The sequence below is a fragment of the Microcaecilia unicolor genome, chromosome 13 (genome assembly GCF_901765095.1).
Source record: "Microcaecilia unicolor chromosome 13, aMicUni1.1, whole genome shotgun sequence".
Taxonomy (NCBI): Eukaryota; Metazoa; Chordata; class Amphibia; order Gymnophiona; family Siphonopidae; genus Microcaecilia; species Microcaecilia unicolor.
In genome coordinates this window covers 57742447-57767929 of record NC_044043.1, presented here as the reverse complement: position 1 = coordinate 57767929, position 25483 = coordinate 57742447, and the positions used below count along the sequence as shown (strand labels likewise).

General features: G+C 47.2%; 1 protein-coding gene across 1 annotated transcript in view; it reads right to left on the bottom strand.

The window, feature by feature from the left end:
* Positions 1 to 25483, bottom strand: part of NUFIP2 (nuclear FMR1 interacting protein 2) — a 55881-nt gene that overhangs the window by 11495 nt on the left and 18903 nt on the right. Inside the window, exon 3 of the mRNA XM_030222361.1 lies at positions 11903 to 11935. Within this exon, the coding sequence (XP_030078221.1) occupies positions 11903 to 11935 (33 nt within the window). The remainder of the gene's footprint in view (positions 1 to 11902; positions 11936 to 25483) is intronic.

Genomic DNA, 25483 nt, shown 5'->3' with positions numbered 1-25483 from the left:
AAAAGCCAGTGGCAAGGATAAAGGTTAATGGGGGATGGTCTAATACACTTAATATTCAGCGGGGAACGAGACAGGGGTGTCCCCTATCCCCGTTACTGTTTGCCATATCCATCGAACCCCTAGCACAGCGAATTAGAGACTTAGGAGAGGTGAAAGGAGTCAAAATGGGAGGGAGAGAGCATAAAATTGCCTTGTTTGCCGATGACTTATTGTTTTATATAGGATCACCCCTGACAACCTTACCGGTGCTTATTCAGGAACTAAATTTTTTTGGGAAAATGTCTGGATTTAGAGTGAATTTTGATAAATCTGAGCTCATGGGCATAACAGTAACGGATCAGGAGACAGAACATTTGAGGGGGAGAACTGTTTTCAGATGGACAGACTCCAGTTTTCGCTATCTGGGCATACAGATCCCGAGAGACCTTGACACATTATATCAGCTAAATTATGTCCCACTTATAGCAGCAATCCGAAAGGATCTTAGCAAGTGGAAAACAGGGTGGCTATCGTGGTGGGGCCGCATAGCGGCAGTCAAAATGAACATACTACCTCGATTGTTGTTTCTCTTTCAGACATTGCCAATTAACGTCCCTAAGGGGGAGCTGCAGAAAATACAGACAAGAATTGGGGGAATTTATTTGGGGAGGAAAGCAGGCCCGATTGTCCCGGAAAATAATGTGGGGGAAAGTGGAGCAGGGAGGGAGAGGAATGCCTAACATTTTATGGTATTACTGGGCGGCTCAACTTAGGCAAATTGGAGTCTGGAGTAAGGTTGACCTCTCTCCCGCGACCAGACTTGAGCAGATTTTTGTTCAAAAAGGGAGATTAGATGCATTACTATGGGGCGCCTACCTAGAAAACCACTATAAGAACTTGACACTAAACCCATTCCTCTCTCACTTGCTCTTACTATGGGGGAGACTCAAGCAGAAATTAAGGGGGTCACAACATAAATCTACTTACGCATGGTTAACACAAGAGCCAGGGTTCTCAGGGGGGCGAGAGAATAAGATATTTAAATCATGGTTTGATAAGGGTCTGATCAGATTTAGGGAACTAACAACAGAGGGACAACTTAAAACATTTGAAGTACTTAGGCAGGAATACAATTTACCTGAAACTGACCGGTATGCTTACCTCCAAGTCAAAAGCTATATGGTGAAGGCCAGTTGGCATAAAGGTAATTGGCTAGAGAATGAAAAAATTGAGAATTTATGGGAGAGCATAATCTGGGGAAGTAAAGGAATCTCCAAACTGTATGAGCACATCAGAGGAACTGAATTTGTAAAGGTGTCTTATATGAAAGCCTGGGAGCAAGATCTTAACACAGAGTTCAGTGAAGGGGAGTGGAAGAAAATGTGTCTGGAGGTTAAAAAAGTATCAGTATAAGAAAATGCTTATAAGGTCATGAGCAGATGGTACTATACCCCAGACAGAATAAGAGCTATGTACCCAGGAACGCTAGATACCTGTTGGCGCTGGGAGGGAGGGAGGGGGACATACTATCACATATGGTGGGAGTGCCCGAAAATACAGGAGTTTTGGAAACTGGTCTCAGAACATATAACCTTAGCAACAGGTGTTCAGTTTTTACACGATCCCAAGTGTTGTTTACTGGGTTACGAGAATAGGAAAGGGAAGAAATGGCAATGTAGACTCAAACGATTATGCCTAGCAGCAGCAAAATCAATCATAGCAGTGAAATGGAAGCAGAAACAGGGGCCCACAGGTCAAGACTGGAAATCAAAACTGCATATGTTGATGGGTTTAGAAAAACTAACTGATAGACGCCGGGGACAATATAATCCAAAGGCAGAAGAATGGCTACACCTAGAAAGGGTTTTGGGAGGGGATGGACAAGGGACTAAGGATGCAGCTACATGAGGAATACTGTGGGAGGGAGGAGGGGGAGGTTGGGAATGACAGGGGGGGATAAAGTGAGGGGAGGGGGAAGGGGGGAAATAAAAGGAAAAATCAGATTAAGGGGGAGTTTATATGTTGATGTTACATCTTTTGTATATTACAAGAGGCTAAGACTCTCTGAATTTGTTATCTTGAGTTGCTAATAAAGTTTTTTGCAAAAAAAAAAAAAAAAAATGCATACTGCTATGTTCAGACTTCTCCCCTCTGGGTAGGTTCGCTTAAGGCTTCAGATGTCTGAAAAGGAGACATCTGGGTACTCTAGACTCACTATATAACAGGCACACATGTAGCCCCTCACAGAAGGATCTTGCAGTCTTAATATTATTCTGCTTTTATTGTGTTGATTATTTGGGGGTAGATGGGAACACCCCCAAAAATGTAACACCCCTAGCCGCAGCTTATATTCCCCCCCCCCCCCCCACCATTAAGGCTGCTAATGTTAAATCACCAAGCTCTGCTAGAAAAAAAAATAATAAACCTAATTTAAGAATTCAATCCGATTTGTCCTATCAATGCCACTCCAGACTGCACAGGATCTGACTTATCACCTGCTGCAAACTGAGAAACACAGAGTTCTGCAGGCTGTGCAGGAGTCATATACTGATCACTGCTGGTAGGAGGGCATAAACCAAGCATCTGGACTGGTTTGATGGGGAAATAAGGAATCTAAGTTTGTACCTGACGCAATGGATAATTAAGTGACTCGCCCAAAATCATAACAAGCAGCAGCAGCAGTGGGGATTTGAACCCTGACTTTCCTAGTTCTCCATCTATTGCTCTACCATTAGGCTACTTCTCAACATCTAACAGAAGCACAAATTACAAAAGCTAGACACCTGTCTCAGTTGTTACCCTCCATTAAACTTTTATTTAACTACCGTATTTTTCGGACTATAAGACGCACCGGACCATAAGATGCACCTAGGTTTTAGAGGAGGGAAATAGGAAAATTTTTTTTTTCCTTTTTCCCTCCTCTAAAACCTAGGTGCTCCGGTGCGTCTTGTCCGAATCCCTGCCTCCGAGTTCGGGATCGCCCTCCCCCCGGCCCTGTCACCACGTCTCCCTACTCATGTCACGCGATCTTCCCTGGTGGTCTAGTGAAGTCGGGGCAGGAAAGAGCCCCCTCTTTCCTGCCCAGTGCGCTGCTCTCCATCCTCCTGTATGCAGCCTGACGGTCTCGGCGAGATTCAAAATGGCCTCCAAGACTTCAATTCTCGGCGGCCATTTTGAATCTCGCCAAGACCGTCAGGCTGCATACAGGAGGATGGAGAGCAGCGCGCTGGGCAGGAAAGAGGGGGCTCTTTCCTGCCCCGACGTCACTAGACCACCAGGGAAGATCGCGTGACGTGAGTAGGGAGAAGTGGTGACAGGGCCGGGGGGAGGGCGATCCCAAACTCGGAGGGCGGGCGGCCAGCCAGCCAGCCAGCCAAATCTACCTTCGGACTATAAGACGCACCCCCCATTTTCCTCCCAAATTTTGGGGGGAAAAAGTGCATCTTATAGTCCGAAAAATACGGTAATGGATCAATTTTCAAATGGAGTTATACATTCACCAGCAGCTATACATGTATTTTCAGCTTACAAATTACATCTAGCTGCTCCACCATTACCCACAGACGACCCAATTTTGAAATCTTTATGTCCTTTTGGTTATAATATTGTTCATTTACCTAGATCAGAGGGGAAGGGATGGCTCTTTTTATTTTTTTTTTTTTTTTTAAGGTTAAAAGTTTGGTCCAAGGGAGCAATTCAGGTTTAGAACTTATTGTATGTGAGATAACTGATGAGGTGTTAGCAGGTACCTGTTACTTGTGTTATTTTATTGTCCTCCAACTAAATGGCCCGATGCCAGAAAGTTCTATGATATTATAATGAAACATTCCTTAGGATATAATAATTTGGTCCTGCTGGGGAGAATCATTCAGGACAGGGTTCAATAAACTCCAAGCGCCAGGTCACCATGGTGATTAGACCAGGCGCCTAAGGTTTGCAGACTGAGCCCAAGCACTTTTCCTGTTTCTTCCCCCCCCCCCCCCCCCCCCCCCCCACACACACATCCAAACCTGTCTCCTTTCCCAGATGCAGCAGCCATAAACACATGCTGTCTGCCATGTCCCGCCCTTCCCCACTGATGCAACTTCCCAAACAAATTCTGCAGGTATCCTGCTAAAGGCAGTAATGAGATGTGAATGTGCTGGCATGGTAGATTTTATCTAGGTCCTGAGTGACTTTTTGTAGTTGTATGTCTTGTCTAGGAAGAGGGTGAGCCCTTAGGTCCCGCAAGGCCCCGAAGGACCTCAGAAGACAGCCGTGCAACCCCAAGTCTTCACCCGCGGCGACCGCCGTTCACCGGGGGTTGAGCCCCCAGCTGCAGGCGGCCAATGGGACTTCCGGAACCATGGGATTGACGGACTGACCCAGCACCGGGAGCGGGGAGGGCAGGTGGAAAACAGAGAAGTCCAGAAACAGGCAACAGGTCAAGGCAGGCGGCTATCAGAGTCGTCCAAAAACAGGCAACAAGTCAGGGCAGGCAGCTTTCAGAGGTGACCAGTAACAATCCAAAGGTCAAACCAGGAGAGCAAGGGAACGCACAGAGAACAGGAACACACGGAGACTGGCCTCGGGAAACAGAACCTGAAGCAACGTCCTGTTCCAGCCCTGCTCCTTAAATACTGTCAACATTCAACCGCCTAGCCCCAGCCGACATGGCCGGCCAATCGGAACTCGGCTACTGAAGAAATCCCTCTGGTTGGTTCCGTCCGGCCTCCCAGGCGGGACTATAGTACCGGCATCCCAATCTGGTTCCTCTGAGGCGGAGCTTCGGGTTCCCACGCCCGAACGTGGAGAAAACGCCGGCCATCGCGTCTTGGCGCCATCTTCCCTGCTGGTGCAAGCGCGGACTCCGCAGCCGGCGACCGATAGCCCGGAAGCCGCAATCGCCGGCCCATGGGCCCGGCCCAGGACAGGGCGGCCACCGCTGCGACGGGTCCTGGCTCTCAGCCGCGGCCTCAGAATGGCCGGCCATCGCCGCAAGGGACACTGGCTCGGCCCCGACTGCACTCGAGACAGGCATCCATCCGGGGGAACCGTCGGGTAAGTCCTCTCTGGCTGCGGGTCCTTCCTCCTGGCCCTTGCTTCCCGCAGAGAAGCAGCCGGAGGGAGCGAAGGATGTGACATTGTATTACTTCACAATATGCCTTGGAATGAGAGAGATTTTTTGTTGTTGATAGAAAAATGTTGATAGTAAAATTTTCAAGTTCTGCACCTATTGTTGGGAGTGGGCCAGGAGGTTCTGTCACTGTGGATGCAGAACTTTTATGGCTTTAATATAGAGGAAGCATATGTATGCTGCTGGAGGACTGTGTCTCTTGCTTCACCTATCAAGTTGGTTCTGTCACACAACAGTCACACAACTGACAACATGCTTTGAAACGAGAGGCTGCTGGGACCTATTTATTAGGATTTATCACCTTTTTGAAGGAATTCATTCAAGGCGGTGTACAGCAAGAACAGGTCAAACATTGGCAATAGATAATTACAGCAGTAAAAATATTCAAACGAAGTATGGCATAGTATGCTACATTACAATATCAACACAATACATAATAAAACATTTTCATAGACAACCTAGAGCAGGGTTGTCCAACCTTAGTCCTCGAGGGCCACAATCCAGTTGGATTCTCATGATTTCCCCCAATGAATATGCATGAGATTTATATGCACTGCCTCCACTATATGCAAATAGAGCTCATGCATATTCATTGAGGAAATCCTGAAAACCCAACCTGGCAAGGGCCGAGGTTGGACACCCTGGCCTAGAGTATAAATAAAAATGGAACATAGATAAGACTGAAGTTTCTTTTCCCCATAGGAAAAGAGCCTTAGTAAATCAGTTTGTAAAAGAGCTATTGCTGATCTGGAAAGGGATTCTCGCCCCTCCTTGCCCCCTCCAAAAAAAAAAATGTCACCGCAGATAGTATTGGAGGGGGTTAAGAAGGAGAACCAAGAGAAGCTCCTAAGTTTTTGGGCTGGCTCCTAGATTTAATAAAAAATTGTCAAAGGCCTGATTTAAGAACAGCGCTATAAGATTGAGGAGGAAAATCAAGGAGAAATTAGATCTTACCTGCTAATTTGCTTTCCTTTAGTCCCTCCGGACCGGACCAGGATTGGACTGATGGGTTGTGCTCGCCTACCAGCAGGTGGAGACTGAGAAAAAACTCTGACTCTAGAGAGCCAATAGGAGCCCTGGCCATGTGACCTTAGCCTCAGTATTTGAATAACAAAGCAGGAAAGAAAGAGAGACCTTCTGTGCCGTATGGAATCCTAGCAGCCACAAAGCACTCGGCAATGCCAAGTATCAAAGCTCACCAGCAACTCTCACCAGAGAAGTGGTATGGCCCAATATGTATTACAGCTCACCAGCAACTCTCACTAGAGAAGTGGTATGGCTCACTTGTACTATAGCTCACCAGCAACTCTCCCCAGAGAAGTGGTATGGCTCACGTATAATATAGCTCACCCGCAACTCTCACCAGAGAAGTGGTATGGCTCACTTGTCTTATAGCTCACCAGCAACTCTCACCAGAGAAGTGGTATGGCCCACTTAAGATTTTATATATATTCCATCAACTGAGCTTACCAGCAACTCTCACCAGAAAAGCGGTAAATCATATTTAAGGTTTTATAGATTTTCCAGCAACTGAGCTCAGCCACAACTCTCACCAGAGAAGTGGTATGGCGTATTTAAGGTTTTATAGATAGATTCCAGCAATTGAGCTCACCAGCAACCACCAGAGAAGTGGTATAGACCACGTAAAGTTCTGTATATATATATAGTATTGTTCCACGAATCGTAAAGGAATGAATACACTTCCTACTGAATACACTTCCTACTTAATAAAAGAAGCTAAAGAGTAGAGAGAACATGGGAGGGGCCTGGTCCGGTCCGGAGGGACTAAAGGAAAGCAAATTAGCAGGTAAGATCTAATTTCTCCTTCCTTAGCATCCCTCCGGACCGGACCAGGATTGGACTGATGGGAAGTACCAAAGCAGTAATCTGAAGGGAGGGACCCTATGAAAACTGCAGAGAAATGTTCATGCTGCATAGGCCACCTGGCGACAACTAACATGTAGTGTGTCCCAATGAGCAAAATAAAATGAAACTAGGACTAAGTTGCCAACTTACCAATGTGCACCGAGAGCACCAAAAATCGCCATAGTAAGAATAGAGCCCGCTTCTGAAGTTGTGGAATATGTTGTAATACGCTGTGGAACTGCCCTCTCAGCGAGAAGAGAAATAGACATTCTCATTTCCTTGATCCTTCGCGATATAGCGGGTTAGAAACAATGAAAAACTTTTACGCCTACTGGCTAGAAGGACAAAACCAATAAGAAAAAACCGATTGGGAAAGGTGAAAACTTTAAACTACAACAGACCGAAAAGAAGTTACCAACCGTAGAAGTATTCCACACATAGATCTACTTGCTGCAATGGCTACTGGGAAACACTGCTTGAAGAGGAAAACTTTATAGAAAAAGTTATGGCTACTAGAAAACAGAACTTTAAGAGTCTGTTCACCTAGTTCACCTAGCTGGTGGACGAAGCGGGAGGTACAGGTGCAGGACTCCTTTAAGAAACCGCTTTGACAGTGGATGCTGCATAAGCGTGCGGTTGTCAACAGTATCATGCATCACTGATAGAGCTGCCAAATGAACTCTAATGGATGAGTAAGACAGACAAGATTTCGCAAGATGCAGAAGATATTCCAAAACATGCAAAATGGATACTGTTTGTGGAATGAAGTGGCGAGAGGAGTACCACAGAGTGAACCGTCGCCACTTTGATTCCTAGGACTTTAATGTAGATTTCTGTCTGGAAGCAATTAAAACTTGAAGTACTTCCTGCAAAAATATCAAAGATGTTGCAGACCCAGTAACCACGCCATAAGTTTGAGTGACTGGGGGTCCGGATGTAGAAGGGTGCCTTGGTTCTGCGTAAACACCTAGTGAGATGATGGAAGAAACGCATAAAGAAGGCTGAAAAACCCCTGCTGGACGTTGGCATCTGTCCCTGTCTCCGTCAAGACTGTTGCTGAACGGAAGAAGCAAGAAATGTTCGTGAGCCTGAAGGCAAAAAGAGATAGCCCTGAAGTGTCGCAGTGAGGAAGTAAGGCTGAAAAAATGAGAGTCCATTCACCTAAATGCAGGGTGACACAACTAAGAAAAAATGAGTACAAACTCAAGAGTATACTCTTAACTCCTCCTTGGCGGATGACATAACCCATTGCCATGGCAAGGACCAACATAGCTCTCTCCGCCTTGTTTGTCAGTAGGGAAAACAAAATTCACCCGAAGGTAAAACGAATTGCTGAGGTCCCCCAGAAAAAAAATATATACAAACAAGCTTCTGCCAAAAAGTGTACTGCACGAAGCATCCCAATGACAGAACTAAGGTTCTTGAGATAACTAGATGACACTTAAATAGTGCGATTGATGACCCTGAGATTCGCAATAGGATGAAGGAAAATTCCTTCTTGGGCATTAGAAAGTAAAATTGCATTCTGCAGAATAGAGCGAGGAAATGGCCGAAGGCCCAAGGTCACCAAGAAAAATATAAACTGGGATGTTTGCAGAGGAGACAAAAGACTGTGCGCCAACCTGACTAAACAAAGAGAAAATCAGAGATATCTGATGAGAGATCAAATGAGAGATCAAATGAGAGGCCTGGCTACAATCACCACCCAACCTAGAGACTGTAAGAAATGCAACACCCGGTGCGTGACCTGAGAACTCTGCTGATAAGACTTTCTCCAATTAGGCAGTCGTCTAGGTAAGAATGAAATGACCCTAAGAGCGCAATGAACATCCTCTTAGATCTATAAAAGAACGGAAGAGAGAGTACTGCTGAAAATGACCGGTTAATGCATAAGCAAAAAACTAGCCATTCTCTGGATCCTGAGGAGAAGAGGAAGGGTGACCAAGGACACCAGTTAAATAGGGCTACAAACTCCAACCCTATCTCTATGGCGTTCCATAGTTGGGTAAGTTCTGAATATAGAAAGTTCTGAATATAGGAGTCCACCAGCTATGGTAGTACGCTCCGGACAGAAAAAAATTGTCCCAGTATGAACGTCTGATTCACCGGCCTGTAATTTCTTGGATCTCCCTAATCCACATACCACTAATCCACGTACCACGGTCATGCGTCCTCCCTCACTGAGAGGTAGATTGTAAGCTCCTTTGAGCAGGGAAAGTCCTTCTTTGTTAATTTGTACAGCACTGCGTAACCCTAGTAGCGCTCTAGAAATGTTAAGTAGTAGTAGTAGTACCAGACTCACACCCAATAGATATGAATGTTGAGCTTGTTTCAGGTTAAAACACCGAACCTAGGCCCAGGGTCCCCGGTGTTTCTAGTGGTGAACAGCCATGGCAAATATTGTATGCGTTAGTTTGCAGAATTACTGCAAAGCCTTGCTTTTGGAGCAGAGATTTCTGTTCGATACTCTCGTGAGAGGTTTTTTTTTTTTTTTTTCTTTAATGCTGTTCTGGCTGTAGAAAGGTGGACATTTGAGCTTCCCCAGAATGGCAAAACTTATGTACCTATGCCCATTAGATATGAATGCTGGACTTGATGGACTTTAGGCCTTACCCAGCATAACCATACTTATGTACCTATGGTATAAATACACAGGAAGTGAGTGAATCCCCTTCCAATTGAAAGAACACTCTGGAGTGAAGGCGCATAGAATGAAAATGAAAAAGGACAAACTTGGAAATTACCTGTAACGAAAAAAGTGAAGTTGTGCCACAGCCACTTGGTGAAGGCAGTGTAGACAAGACTGTATCTGAATTCAAGAAAGCTTGATATAACATCAGGTCTCTAAGGAAGAGGAAGAGATAGCAGATGGTATGTATAGGCATACTGGACCAAACCAGGATGTTTATAATCTGCCAATGCTGAACTGATAGAGTAGTGACAAACACGAGTAGATGGTTTGAGGACCGTCCACTATCTTTAAGTGAAAGGATGACTTTATTCTCTAAGTGACCATATGTCCTGTAAAAACCAGAAGAAAGCTAAAATGAAAAATGAGAGGCTTCAAGGCAGTTGGAAAAGAAGGGAAGACATGAATAAAGCATGCCTGCTAAGGCAGCTGAGTGACTGGGAGCTTGGTAGACAGGACTGTCCCTCAGAGAATATGAAAGAGCTGATATATCCCCATGGCATCTGAACAATATACTGTATGCCTCTAGAGAAGGCTTCTTAAAGTCGGAAAAAGAAAACACTGTGTAACACTACAGCCATTGAGAGTGTCTGTTAAGTTCTTAAAACACTATATAACATCATACGCATGGAGTAAAATGCTTGAAAGGAACTAAGATATTATGGTCAGAATTGCAAAGTACCAATCAATTGACTCTTAGACAATGTAGTCCTATTCACCAGGGAATGAGAAAGACAGAAATTTACTCTATGCCTATAGAGAAAGTTTCTAAAGTTCTTAAAACACTGTATAATACTACAGCTATTGAGGAAAATGCTTGAAATGAATTATGATATTATGATAAGATGCAGATTTTCCACCAGGCAATGAAAAATGACTGAGCACCAGAAAAAACTAGTGTTAACAGCCCCATGATACATAGAAATTTAAAAGAAGAAAAGCTTGTTATATATCCATATATGAAAGGAGCCCCCTTTCAACCAAATATTGCCTGCTGATGTGAAGAGCATTTTAGAATACGCCGTTCAGCACATACAAAAGTGTACACATCTTGGAGCCGAACTGCTCTATGAACTGCAGCCTTACCTTCAGCAGAGAGATCCCCGACTGATAAGATGGAGGGAGAAACAAAATGGCCGCCGTTCGCTCCACTGGCCCTGTGGCGATCGTCGACAGCGCGCCCGACACCTCCGAACAAGCGGAGCCCAGTGGAACGGCGAAGAAACAACAGCCGGCGAAAAAGGCCCCGAAAAAACTGGAGGCAGCACCGGACCCGAAGAAACCTTGAAGGGAGAGCAAAATTTACATGTTCCGGCTGCGCGAACTGCGCGACGCTGACCGACAGCAGCTGTTTGAACTTTTAAGCCATATCGGAAAAAACAGGTGGCCGCGCTTACGCGGTTCGCACCTTTCTTTTTTTTTTTTTTCATTTGTTTAAACTGCCGCCGCCAAAACGCAAGAAAATGGAGGAAATTAAATCTGACGAGAAAAATCGCTGTTTAAAGTCACAGATACTGAATTATTTTCTTCTGTTTGGTTTTTTTTTTTTTTTTTTATAACCCCTCAATCATAATAAAACACTGGAGCTGCCTGCTCGTTAGAAGTCTGGGGAAAGAAAGGCTGCTTCTTTGAATTTCCTTTTATTTGATTTAATTCTTTTAAAGCAGCTGCCTGTTAAAAGTGGCTGCCTCTCCCAAAGACGGTACACCTTTCCAGAGAAAGGGACGGCCCTTCCCTGCTAAGCCAGGGAGATGGGGAGGAAGGGGGGTGGACTCGAGACACCCGAGTTTAACACCCCCGAGGCTGTCAAAGAAAGAAGAGAAAGGAAACCCTGTCAAGCCTCTAAATAAGATTCCAGGCACAGAAGAATTATCACAAATATCTGTAATATCTAAAGAGAAAAGGAGAGAGACTAATGGGCTCACTTCCTACCTGCTGGGAGACTGAGAAAATACTGAGGCTAAGGTCACATGGCCAGGGCTCCTATTGGCTCTCTAGAGTCAGAGTTTTTTCTCAGTCTCCACCTGCTGGTAGGCGAGCACAACCCATCAGTCCAATCCTGGTCCGGTCCGGAGGGATGCTAAGGAATGTATTTAATTTCTTTCTTCCAAATCTAAGTATCAGTTCAGGCATGCTCTTTTGCCCTTTCAAAATTTAGCAGCATACTAGCATATATTAAATATACATAGGGCTCTTTGGCCTTATACAAGCATCCTAAAGGGTAGAACAAGTCAGTAAAAGATTTTTCCTACCTTGCTTTTGCAAGTTCCAAATAGCTTCCATTTCTGAAAGAAAATAAAGAAAAGAAAAATTAAGAACCCTTGTTTCAGAGTTCATAAGCCTTAGATCATGCTTTCAGAACAAGGTTCAATGTGAGAAGTTGCAAGGGTACCAGCTGCCAGCAAACAGGCAGGGTTATTACTGGACCTCTGACCAAGTGGTAGTGTCAGACTGATGAAAATAGAATTTGGATTTCCCAATTCACAGCCATTGATCAAAAATTAACAGAGTATTGTGCCTACATGCAGGAGACTGGTTATTTCCCAGAAATTCTAGCAGCTGTGCCTCATTTAAACTATGTATTTATTGGGGCTTACTACATATTTAACAGCACTGAAATTCAAACAACAGATATAATACAATGTAAGCATAATAGTGATGGAATATCCAATACACACACAATTAGAGCATTCAAATACCATTACTAGGATACTAATGCTTTTCTATAATAGTTTACCATATAGCTGAGGTGCCAAATGCAAATATATAGATGGGGGACAAGATGTGTGGTACAGAGTCAGTTGGGATAAATAAATGGGTGGATAAACTAAATGCAAAATAACAGCATCGTCCAGCTAGCTTTAAATATAATATGCACCAAGGCCATTCACTTTATTGAATGGTACAGTCTTGTAATTGAAGTGTAATTTGATGTAAGCAAACTGCTGTAACAAGCTGGCTGTAAATTTACCAGACCACCAGCTGGAATATACCACCCCCCCCCCCTTTAGAGCCTTTAAAATAAACACATACAAAACCTGAATATCCCTATTAATTGAATTAAAGACCACCTCATTTATAATTTGAGTACATGCCATGCAAAACTCATAAGCCACCTTGAGCCTGCCATGAGTGGGAAAGCACGGGGTACAAATGTAACAAAAAAAAAAATAAAAGAAAAGGAAATCCATAATTCAACTAATTCTGGGAGCACTACAGACTATATAGCATACAACCTTCCCAAGAAACAAGCTGATAAAAGGATCTGCCTCATAAATTTGATGTCATCAAGCATTTAAGGTAGTGGTTCTTAACCTTTTTAATTCCTACACCTCTTTAATCAATGAAACCATCTTACCCCTTCCTAAACCACATGTCCCTCGTGACTACTGACAGCTACATATGTTGCTGTTAACAGTGCTAACTGAAGTCGCTAAAATTATAGTAGTGCACAGTTATACTACCAATAGCTGTCCTAATAACTACCTTAATTCTGTCTAGAAAGTTTCAACTGCCTCAGATTTCAAGACCCTTCTCCGCACCTCATGCGACCACTTCCCATACCAACTGGGGGGGGGGGGGGGGGGGGCAAGCACCACTGGTTAAGAACCCCTATTTTAAGGCAACGTACACATTTATAAGCAGGGGATACTGGCTGAAGAGTAACATAACCTCAGAAGAGCAGAAACGCTGGTGTAGGGGGACATGTTTCAAGCAGCAGTTTAAAAAACTGAGCGTCCTTTCCCCTGCACTGGTACAAACATTTGCGGCCCAACACCTAATAAATGTTTAGCGCAACTTAATATACTGCCCATCTTGGGGCAGATCACAACAGTTTACAATATTTATAAGAGAGAGAAAAAAGAAACTACAATTTATTGATAGGAAAATTAAAGGAAAGAAGGGGTGGGGGATGTGAATATTACAGTGTGGGAACTACAACCATACATGACAAACAGAAACTTAAGCTATTGAAGTTTTACAGGTGACAGTGACGACCAGAAACTAATGAAAAATAGGAAATATTACATAAGGCAAAAAATGAAGTGTGGGACCATCAGGTCAAACACCCGCGGTCCCCAACAGCGTGAATGCGCTGAAAGGCCATCAACCCCAGCTCTCACTCTTCTGTAACAAACAGAGAACAGCTGAGAAAAAGTCAGCCAGGACATTGTCTTTGCCCAAATTATGAACCGCCAAGAGAGCCTGCAAGAGTGTGTCTGCCCACTGGCAGAGGCTCACAGCTTCTAACACCACAGCCTGGCTCCTGGTGTCACTCAGCTTACTGATGTAGGTTACTGCCATGGTGCTATCCGCCATCATTCAGACTGCCTTCCCCCAAAAGAAAGGAAGCAACTCCACTGCCCAAAGTCTCCAGGTTGATGGACTAAGATGCTTCTAGCAGACACCAAGTCCCCTGCACCACCCGGCTCAGGTAGTGTACTCCCCAGAGTAGAAACACATCGGTGGTGACCATCATCCACTCTGGAGAGTCCAATGAAACCCACCGCAGGAGGTAAAACAGGACTGTCCCACCAATCCAGACCGATTCTTGCCTTGGCAGGGTGTGTCAAAGGGTACTCAAAGTCTTAAGAGGCCGGGGCCCCGCGAAACAGGAGAGCCACATGCAGAGGCCACACCATGCACCCGTGCCAAAAGGTACTACCCTCCAACACTGCCACCACAGAGCCCAACAGCTGTAGAAAGTCCTAAACCCTGGAAACCAGCAGCTTGCGCAGTCTGTACGTTTGAGCCTAAAGCTTCACCACTCGGTCCTCTGGGAGGGAAACCATCCGCTGAGCTGTGTCAAAGCTGACTCCCAGGTATCCCAGAACTTGGAAAGGGATCAGGCGACTCTTGATTCAGTTCACTACCCAACCCAGGGCCTTCAGAAATAAAATGACCTGAGAAGTGGCCAACATGGCCTCTGCCTGTGATTCAGCCAGAATCAACCAATCATCCAAGTAGGGATGAACCTGGATGCCTTGGTCCGCATATGTGCCACCACCATGACCATCACCTTGGAAAAGGTTTGAGGAACTTTGGCCAACCTGAAAGGAAGGGCCAGAAACTTAAAGTGGCGCCCAAGCACACAAAAGCGAAGGTACTGCTTGTGATGATCTACTATGGGAATTTGCAGGTACACCTCCATGAAGTTCAAGGGAGGTCAAGAACTCATCCAGGCAAACTGAGGCAATCACAGACCAAAGGATTTCCATCCAAAAGCACTGCACATGGAGGCAAACGTTCACCCCCTTGAGATCCAGGATGGGCCAAAGACAGCCTCCCTTTCTTGGGATCACGAAATAAACGGATTACCATCCCAGCCCCTGTTTTGCCAATGGGATGGGCTCCACTGTTTGAGCAGATGCTGGAAAGTGCAACAGCCTGTTGCTTTAGCTCCAAGAAACAGGGAAGACACCAAAAAGGTGTCTGGAATGTTACAAGCAGGATCCAGGGAGTAATCCTTTTTGACCACCTCCAGAACCCACTGACCTGAGGTGATGTGGGCCCACTCACGACAGAAGAGGGACAACCTGCCTCCTATTGAAACCACCAAGGGGACTGGTGCACACTCATGGAAGCCCCAGCCCTGCCAGAGGAACCCGAGTCTCCAGATCTTTTGGGGCCACGAAAGGAGCCTGGCTTAAAGGGTCTACCCAAGCCTAAAGCCCGTGTCATCACAACAATGAGCCAGCCAAAAAATGGTCCGCTCTCCTGGTACAGCCTTTAGAAGCTAAGAACCATCTCCCCAAAGGGCAGCTGACTCAGAAGCATCTTGGAGGCTGCATCCATGGCCCAATGGCACAGCAACAGACTACAGAGGTTGCCATGGACCAGGAGGAAAGACAAACCAAATCGTAAAGGGCTTCCACTAGGAAGGCTGTGCCTGACTCCAGGCAAGAAACCTCTGGGAACTAGCAGTTGCTACAACCAATACAGCATAGCCCGAGCCACACAGACTACACAGATAATGGCCTTAATTCCAGGTGCCCCAAAGGCAAACCTAGACTAAACCCCAGATGCCCCAAAGGCAAACCTAGACTAAATTGCTGCTCCACATGCTTCTCCTGAAGCTCCTGGAGAGCCAAGCCCCCTTGCATGAGGTATGTGTTCACCCTGCAGATCTCATCAGGGGATACCACCCGGGTCTCCGCCCAGGAAGCAGCCTGAACCCTACTAGAGTGTGCTTTGAGCCCTTGAAGCATTGGATGATTCTTACCAATGTAAGCGGACTCACTAGCCGCCTTAATCCATCTCACAATGGAAGCCTTCAAGGCCACCTAGCCCTTCCAAGGGTCATGGAAAAGTACAAAGAGGTAGTCAGAGACGAAACTCATTTGTCTCCTTGAGGTACCTGAACACTGTCCTCTGGACACCCAGCTTGTGAAACCTCCGACCCTCTGGCAATGATCCCTGCTCCACCAAGAAGGGCAAACAAACCTCCTGATTCACATGGAACAGGGACACCACCTACGAAAGAAAGGATAGTACCATGAGCAAAGAAACGGAATCCTCCGAGGAGAGAAAGGGATCCCGACAGAGCCTACAATTCTGAAACCCTCCTAGCAAAGGTGATGGCCATAAAAAAACGGTAAGATTCTTGCTGAAAGCCAAGTGCAGGGGGCTGAAAATGGAGCCTTAGACAGTGGCCAGATGACTAGACTGAGGTCCCAAGAAGGAAGCGCAGATACAACACCCCATATGAGGGGGCAGATCCACTAGGCTGTACCAGCACATCTATCCTGTGAGAGGCCAGGTCCCTCCGGCAACCAAAACGTGTTCCATCCTTGCAATGGCTCTCGACATCATCACGTTGAACTGAGAAGGCCTCCAGTGGTCCCTCTGGCGACCAAAGTGTTCCGCCTTCACATTGACTCTGGATATCTGGATACCATCAAATCAGACTGAGGTGGCCTCCAGTGGTCCACAAGGAGCTAGAAGGCCTAAAGCCCCAGCTCCCATTCTCCCAGAGCCAGGAGAGAAAACTGAGAAAGTCCACCTGTGCATTGTCTTTGCCCGCAATATTTAACACTAAGACAGCCTGCAAATGTGTCTCTACCCACTGACAAACTTTCCATCGCCAGGACCACTGCCAGACTCCAGATTCTGCCCTGTTAATGTATGCCACTTCCATGGAGTTGTCCGACAGCACTCGGACCGCTTTCCCTTCTGAGAGCTGCTGAACTCCAGCAGATCCAGATAGACTGCCCATATCTCCATGCAACTGATGGACTAGGACACCTCCTGGCTTGAGCAGGTGCCTGTGCCACACGTCCATGATAGTGAGCTCTCCAAACGAGGAGTCTTGCCATCTGTGGTAACCAGCTGAGGAGGATCCAGAGGGACCTCTCTCTAAAGGGTCACTGGACTGTCCCACCAGGCCAGACTGATCCTTGCCTTGGGTGTGTGGTAAAGAATGATGGAAGCCCTGAGAGGCCAGCACTCACCAGGACTCACTTTAAGTACATAAGTATTGCCATACTGGGAAAGACCAAAGGTTCATCAAGTCCAGCATCCTGTTTCCAACAGTGGCCAATCCAGATCACAAATACCTGGCAAGATCTCAAAAAGTACAAAACATTTTATACTGCTTATCCCAGAAATAGTGGATTGTCCACAAGTCCATTTAATAATGGTCTATGGACTTTTCCTTTAGGAAGCCGTCCAAACCTTTTTAAAACTCCACTAAACTAACAGCCTTTACCACATTCTCTGGCAATGAATTCCAGAGTTTAATTACACGTTGAGTGAAGAAACATTTTCTCCAATTCATTTTAAATTTACTACATTGTAGCTTCATCGCATGCCCCCTAGTCCTAGTATTCTTGGAAAGCGTGAACAGATGCTTCACATCTACCCGTTGAACTCCACTCATTATTTTATAGACATCTATCATATCTCTCCTCAGCCGCCTTTTCTCCAAGCTGAAGAGCCCTAGCTGCTTTAGCCTTTCCTCATAGGGAAGCTGTCCTTCTCTGCACCTTTTCTAATTCCACTATATCTTTTTTGAGATACGGCGACCAGAATTGAACACAATATTCGAGGTGCGGTCACACCATGGAGCGATACAAAGGCATTATAACATCCTCATTTTTGTTTTCCATTCCTTTCCTAATAATACCTAACATTCTATTTGCTTTCTTAGCCACAGCAGCACACTGAGCAAAAGGTTTCAACGTATCATCAACAATGACACCTAGATCCCTTTCTTGGTCCGTGACTCCTAACGTGGAACCTTGCATGACGTAGCTATAATTCGGGTTCCTCTTTCCCACATGCATCACTTTGCACTTGCTCACATTAAACGTCATCTGCCATTTAGACACCCAGTCTCGTAAGGTCCTCTTGTAATTTTTCACAATCCTCCCGCGATTTAACAACTTTGAATAACTTTGTGTCATCAGCAAATTTAATTAACTCACTAGTTGTTACTCCCATCTCTAGGTCATTTATAAATATGTTAAAAAAACAGCGGTCCCAGCACAGACCCCTGGGGAACCCCACTAACTACCCTTCTCCATTGAGAATACTGACCATTTAACTCTACTCTCTGTTTTCTATCTTTAACCAGTTTTTAATCCACAAAAGAACACTACCTCTTATCCCATGACTCTCCAATTTCCTCTGGAGTCTTTCATAAGGTACTTTGTCAAACGCCTTCTGAAAATCCAGATACACAATATAAACCGGCTCACCTTTATCCATATGTTGGTTCACCCCTTCAAAAGAAATGTAGTAGATTGGTGAAGCAAGATTTCCCTTCACTAAATCCATGTTGATTTTGTCTCATTAATCCATGCTTTTGAATATGCTCTGTAATTTTGTTCTTAATAATAGTCTCTACCATTTTGCCCGGCACCAACGTCAGACTCACAGGTCTATAATTTCCCGGATCTCCTCTGGAACCTTTTTTAAAATCGGCGTTACATTGGCCACCCTCCAGTCTTCCGGTACCACACTCGATTTTAAGGATAAATTACATATTTCTAATAGCTCTGCAAGCTCATTTTTCAGTTCTATCAGTACTCTGGGATGAATACCATCCGGTCCAGGAGATTTGCTACTCTTCAGTTTGTAAAACTGCCCCATTACATCCTCCAGGTTTACAGAGAATTCATTAAGTTTCTCCGACTCGTCAGCTTCAAATACCATTTCCGGACACATATGAGCCCTCTCCCATGGCAAACAAAACAGTGAGGTGAGTCTAAGGAGGATAAAAAAAGATCCTTTATTGAAAATACATAAAAACGACCAGACACGGCCGTGTTTCGGCCCAAAGGCCTGCCTCAGAGGTCAAAATGAATCTACATGAAAAACGGAACAGATATAAACATAGTGTATTTTCTAAATTGATGAAGTGAATAAATAGTGAACAATATATAGAATAAAAGCATGCTTTTGTTTTCCCTCTCCCATGGCACCACCTCCAGAGTTGCAGCCATGGAGCCCAAGAGCTACAAGTAATCCCAAGCTCTGGGCTCCAGGAGATTGCACAACCAGCACAACTGTGCCCAGAGATGCTCTAACTGCTTCGCTGGCCATGTCGAAGCAGAACCCAAGATACTCCAGGGACCAAGACAGGGCCAGATGACTCTTGGGCCCATTCACTGCCTAGCCCCGGGATTCGAAGAGGGAAACGACATGCAAGGAAGCCAATCTGGCCTCTGAAGTAGAGTCAGCCTGAAACAGGCAGCTGCCCAGACAGGGATGAGCCGAATACCCCAACCCTGGAGGAACACAGCCATCACCCCCATCACCTTGGAAACCGTGTGGTGCGCCCTAGCCTAGCCAAAGGGTTAAGGCCCAAAACTGAAAGTGCCGCCCCATCACACAGAAGCAACAGATATCTCTTGGGATGATCCATAATGGGGAAGTGGAGACAGGCCTCCATGAGGTCCAGGGAAGTCAAGAACCGATGACCGAGCAAAGCATTTCCATCCAAAAGAACTGGAATCGCAGACAAGCATTCATCTTGAGGTCCAAGATGGGGGGGTTGGGGGGGAAGGAACCACACAATAGATGCCATACCTGTCCAGACTATGCTCCTTCAACAGAACTGGTTCTGCCACTCCTATAACACAGAGCTGCTGAAGGGTAACAGCCTAGCACATTAGAGCCATGCTGAAGGGAGAGGTCACGAAGACAGCTGGAACCAGACTGTCGAACTCCATGGAGTACCCTCTCTCAACCACCTTCAGAACCCCCTGATCCAAGGTGATGTGCACCCATTCATTGTGGAAAGAGACAGTTTGCCTCCCACTGCAAACAAGGGGCCCAGCACACCCTCATTGGGTAGGTGAGTGGACCCATGAGCTCAGCTCACTTGGAGCCTACTCTGCCCCTCCCCACCTGGGCCAAAGGATGCCAAGCAGACCTGAAGCAGCCTGCCCCCCCCCCAGGATCGCTGCGACTCGGAGACAGAGTGCCATGCCCCCCCCCCCCATATCCTTCACCAACTTCTCCAAGTCATCACCAAACAGAAAGCGCCCCCTAAGGGCAGCCGATTCAAAAACTTCTTGGAAGCCACAACCAACTGCAAGCCAGACTGACCATATCATATAGGACGTCTGCCCAAATGGCCATCCCAGACTCCAGGAGAGAAATCTCCAGGGACTCTGGCAACTGCTGAAACCAAGGCAGCATGGAGCTACATAACCTCCACAAATAACAGCCTGAATGCTCATCTCTACGCTTTGTCGCTTTCAACTCATTTGAATATCCTGGGAATTTTTCTGGATAAACATCATGTGAATTTGCTGGTTGCAAAGGAATTTAGGCTGTGGAAACTAAGGCGGATTAGGGCTTGCTTTGAAGTCAGTGTCTTTCAATTAATCGTGAAGACATTAGTGTTAGGACATCTGGATTACTGTAAGGTAAAATTATGTATAATCATACCTGATAATTTTCTTTCCATTAATCATAGCTGATCAATCCATAGACTGGTGGGTTGTGTCCATCTACCAGCAGGTGGAGATAGAGAGCAAACTTTTGCCTCCCTATATGTGGTCATGTGCTGCCGGAAACTCCTCAGTATGTCGATATCAAAGCTCCATCCGCAGGACTCAGCACATAAGAGAATTACACCCACGAAGGGACACTCTGCCCAGCTCACCACCGCCGAAACGGGGGAGGGGAATTAACCCAGCTCATCCCCACACAAGTGGGGGAGGGGAATCCGTCCAGCTCATCCCCGCGGAGCGGGGGAGGGACACCACACCCGCCGATGCGGGGGGATCTGGCTTATCCTGCAACCGCAACCGCGGGAGGAGCTGACTGACCCTAACACCGCCGAAGCGGGAGGGGTACAAAGCTGCCCTACAGCCGCACGAAGCGGGAGGGAGTGCCGGCAGAATTTATGTCTCAATCCAGCCCCGTAAAACGGGGGGGGAGAGGAATGCAGCAGCTCACTGCTTTGCCAACCGGACTAGCACCCTGCCCAACATGGGCCAGGGCGGGAACACATAGAGGAACTCTTGTGTCGGCCACTGTTGGAGAAGAGCATCTACTCCCAGGGATCGAGGGTCCCGTCCTCTGCTGAACAAGCGCGGCACTTGGCAATTGGCCGATGACGCCATCAGATATAGGCTCGGCTGGCCCCAGCGCTTCGTGATGTACAAGAACGCCTGAGCAGATAGCTGCCGCTCTCCGGGCTCCTGCTCCAGGTTCGCTTCCGCCCACTGGCATAGATTCATAGCCTCCTTGGCTAGAGGGGCGCTCTTGGTACCTCCCTGGCGGTTGATATAGGCCACAGCCGTGGCATTGTCCGACAGGACCCGTACAGGCTTCAACACCAGTACCGGGATGAACTCCAATAACACCAACCGAATGGCTCTGAGTTCCAGGAGGTTGATAGACCACTTGCCTCTGCAGGAGACCAGAGCCCCTGCACTGTCCTTCCCAAGCATTGGGCTCCCCAGCCCATCAAAGAGGCGTCTGTCGTGACGACAATCCACTCCGGGGTCACCAGAGGCATTGCTGCAGACAACTTGTCTGTCTGCGTCCACCAGCTCAGCGCCTTGCGCACTGCTGGGTCCAAGGGAAGGCGCACAGCAGAATCCTCCGACATCGGAGTCCAGCGCAGCAGCAGAGATAGCTGTAGTGGTCTCATATGAGCCCTGGCCCAGGGCACTACTTCCATCGTGGCCGTCATAGAGCCCAACAGCTGCACGTAGTCCGAAGCCCGAATAGGAGAGGCTACTAGGAACTAGTCCACCTGAGCCTGAAGCTTGACAATCCGATTGTCTGGCAGGAACACTCTGCCCACTTGGGTGTCGAATCGAACTCCCAGATACTCCAGGGACTGAGTCGGGTGCAGCTGGCTCTTCTTCCAGTTGATGATCCATCCCAGGGAGCTCAAAAGAGCAACTACCCGGTCCATAGCTTTGCCGCACCCTGCATAAGAGGGGGCTCGGATCAACCAGTCGTCCAGATAAGGATGGACTTGTACTCCTTCCTTTAGCAGGAAGGCCGCTATGACCCCCATTACTTTGGAAAAGGTCCGCGGAGCAGTAGCCAACCAGAAAGGGAGGGCTCTGAACTGGAAGTGTCGTCTCAGGACTGTAAAACGCAGAAAGCGTTGGAGAGGAGGCCAGATGGGAATATGCAGGTACGCTTCCTTGATGTCCAAGGAAGCCCAGAACTCTCCTGCCTGCACTGCCGCTATAACAGAGCGGAGAGTCTCCATGCGAAAGTGCCTCACTTTCAAGGCCCGATTGACCCCTTTGAGGTCGAGGATAGGCCGGACAGAACCTCCTTTCTTTGGTACCACAAAGTAAATGGAGTAACGTCCCTTGCCAATCTGATTTTTTGGCACCGGAACGACCGCACCCAGGCGGATCAGGTTGTCCAAGGTCTGCTGCACTGCCACAGCTTTGACCGGAGACTTGCAGGGAGAGAGTACAAACCCGTCTCTTAAGGGTCGGCAGAACTCTAGCTTGTAGCCGTCTCTGATGCCTTCCAGCACCCAAGCGTGTGAAGTTACTGTGGTCCGCTCACCCAGAAACGAGGACAGCCGTCCTCCAATCTGCACTGGGGCGTGGACCAAGGCCCCGTCACTGGGCGCGAGACCCTGGGGGAGGACCGGAGGGAGCACCTCCGGGACGGCGGTCTCTGCGAAAGGAATGCTGCTTGGGGGAGAAATTCCTCTTGAAGGAAGAGGGGGCAGAGGAGCCCGACCTGCCCGGGCGGTACCGACGGGCTTCCTGAAACCGTCCTCTGGAGGTACCGGGACGAGTACTAGCCCGAGCCCTGACCTCTGGTAACTTCTTGCCCTTAGACGTGCCGAGATCGGTCACGATTTTGTCCAGCTCGACCCCAAAGAGCAGCTTGCCTTTAAAAGGCAATCTAGCCAGGCGGGATTTAGAGGCGTGGTCAGCAGACCAATGTTTCAGCCAAAGCCACCGCCGCGCAGAGACTGTCTGAGCCATGCCTTTAGCTGAGGCTCTCAAGACATCATACAGCAAGTCTGCCAAATAGGCCGGCCAATCAGCCCTCAAGGAATGATCCGAGGGGGAAGCCCGCTGCACCATAGTCAGGCACGCCCTGGCCACATAGGAACCGCAAACCGAGGCCTGCAAACTTAAAGCAGTTGCCTCAAAGGACGACCTTAAGGCCGCCTCCAATCTTCTGTCTTGGGCATCCATTAGGGCCGTGCCACCTTCCACCGGCAAAGCCGTTTTCTTAGTCACCGCAGTGATTAAAGAATCCACAGTAGGCCACAGATAGGCCTCACGTTCACTTTCAGGTAAAGGATAGAGGCGGGACATAGCCCTAGCCACTTTGAGGCTCGCTTCCGGGACATCCCATTGAGCCGAAATTAAGGTGTGCATGGCATCATGCACGTGGAAGGTTCTAGGCGGGCGCTTCGTCCCCAGCATAATGGCAGAGCCAACAGGGGCTGAGGGAGAGACGTCCTCCGGAGAGGAAATCATCAAAATGCCCATGGCCTGCACTAACAGGTTGGGCAAATCCTCTGGGCTAAAAAGCCGCGCTGCAGAGGGGTCATCCGCTCCATCCGAGCGGGGATCCGTCTCCTCCAAGGAATCCTCAAAGGACCGTTGGGAGACCTCAGACACGCTGCCCTCATCTACATCGGAGGAGACAAAGTCCTCCAAGGCCTGGAAATCAACCCGAGGGCGTTTACCTCTGGGAACCTCAACCTCTTTATCAGAAGAGGGAGCAGGGGCAGCGTTTTGCATGAGGAAAGCCTGATGCAGCAGCAAAACAAACTCGGGGGAGAAACCCCCCAGACTGTGCACTTCCGCAGCCTGGGCAACAGCCCTAGACGCACCCTCAACCGGCGCTCGCAAGAGCGGGGGAGAGGCATGCTGCGCATCCAAAATGGCGTCCGGCGCGACACTCCGCGAAGGAGCCGCGCGGGAAGAACGGCACTTAACTGTAGCCGCTTTTGTGCCGTCGCCCAAATTAAGGGCGTTCATGGCATTAATGTCTCCAACCTCAAGGGCGGCCCACGAAGAAGCCGTCCGAGCCGCGTGGCCGGCCAAGATGGCGGAGGCGAGGAGCGGGGGATGGGCGTTTATGGCGGGAAAAACTGCCACGCCGGAGGAAGGACCGGGACATTCATCGGTCACGAAACTGTCACCCAACAAGGGCGAATCAGGCTGTAAGACCCCCGCATCCCCTCTAGAAGCGCTCAAGCGCTTTGCGCCCTCGCCCTCCGACGCCATATGCCACGAGGAGAAGAATCGGGGAACCCCCTGCCCGCTATAAAAAGGTAAAATTACCTGCTTGCCGCTCCAAGCTGTAACGAACTGGTGTCCCAGTGAGTAGCTGCAATGAACGTTTAAATAAACGTCGAAATAAACGCCTTTAAGGACGTTTAACATTTTTTTTTTTTTAACGGAGCCAGCGGGAGGGGGGAGAAAAGGAGGGACCTGGCACCACCAGGTTTGCACTTGCTCAAAAGAGCCCTCAACCCCAGGCCTCAACAAAACCTAAGGATTAGGCTTGGAGGCCTAGCCAGAGCTGCTGCTGTGTGTGACCACCACCTGCTGAGATAGAGAACATACAGAGGAGTTTCCGGCAGCACATGACCACATATAGGGAGGCAAAAGTTTGCTCTCTATCTCCACCTGCTGGTAGATGGACACAACCCACCAGTCTATGGATTGATCAGCTTGATGATATGGAACATCATTTATGTTGGCTGCAGTGTATCAATTCACCAAAGACTATAGTTACTTCAAAACACAGCGATCAGACTTATATTTAAATCCACTAAGTTTGAAAGCGCCAGACCACTATTATTCAAATTACATTGATTACACTATGTGGTTTAGCATTCCTAATTTTGTACGGTCAGGTTCTTAACTATATAACATCTTTAATTGTCATATATAGCAAGAATTATATCATCAGCTCGACAATACTTGACTCTTCAATTCCATTCTCCTCAGGGCTTAATTTACACAAAGTTGAATTTGACCAGTCTTTTCCTTATTTAGCTGAATATTGGTGGAATAAAATTCTGTACAATATATATACTGTATCAAGTTCATTCAGTTTTTAAACTATGTTGTTTAGTGTTCCTAATTTTGTACGGTCAGGTTCTTAACTATATAACATCTTTAATTGTCATATATAGGAAGAATTATGTCATCAGCTCAAGATAATACTTGACTCTTCAATTCCGTTCTCCTCAGGGCTTAATTTACACAAAGTTGAGTTTGACTGGTCTTTTCCTTATTTAGCAGCATATTGGTGGAATAAAATTCTGCATAATATATGCACTGAATCAAGTTACTCAATTTTTGAAAAAAAGATAAAAACCTGTTTCATAAATTCTCCAGTTATAGTACTGAACAAAATTG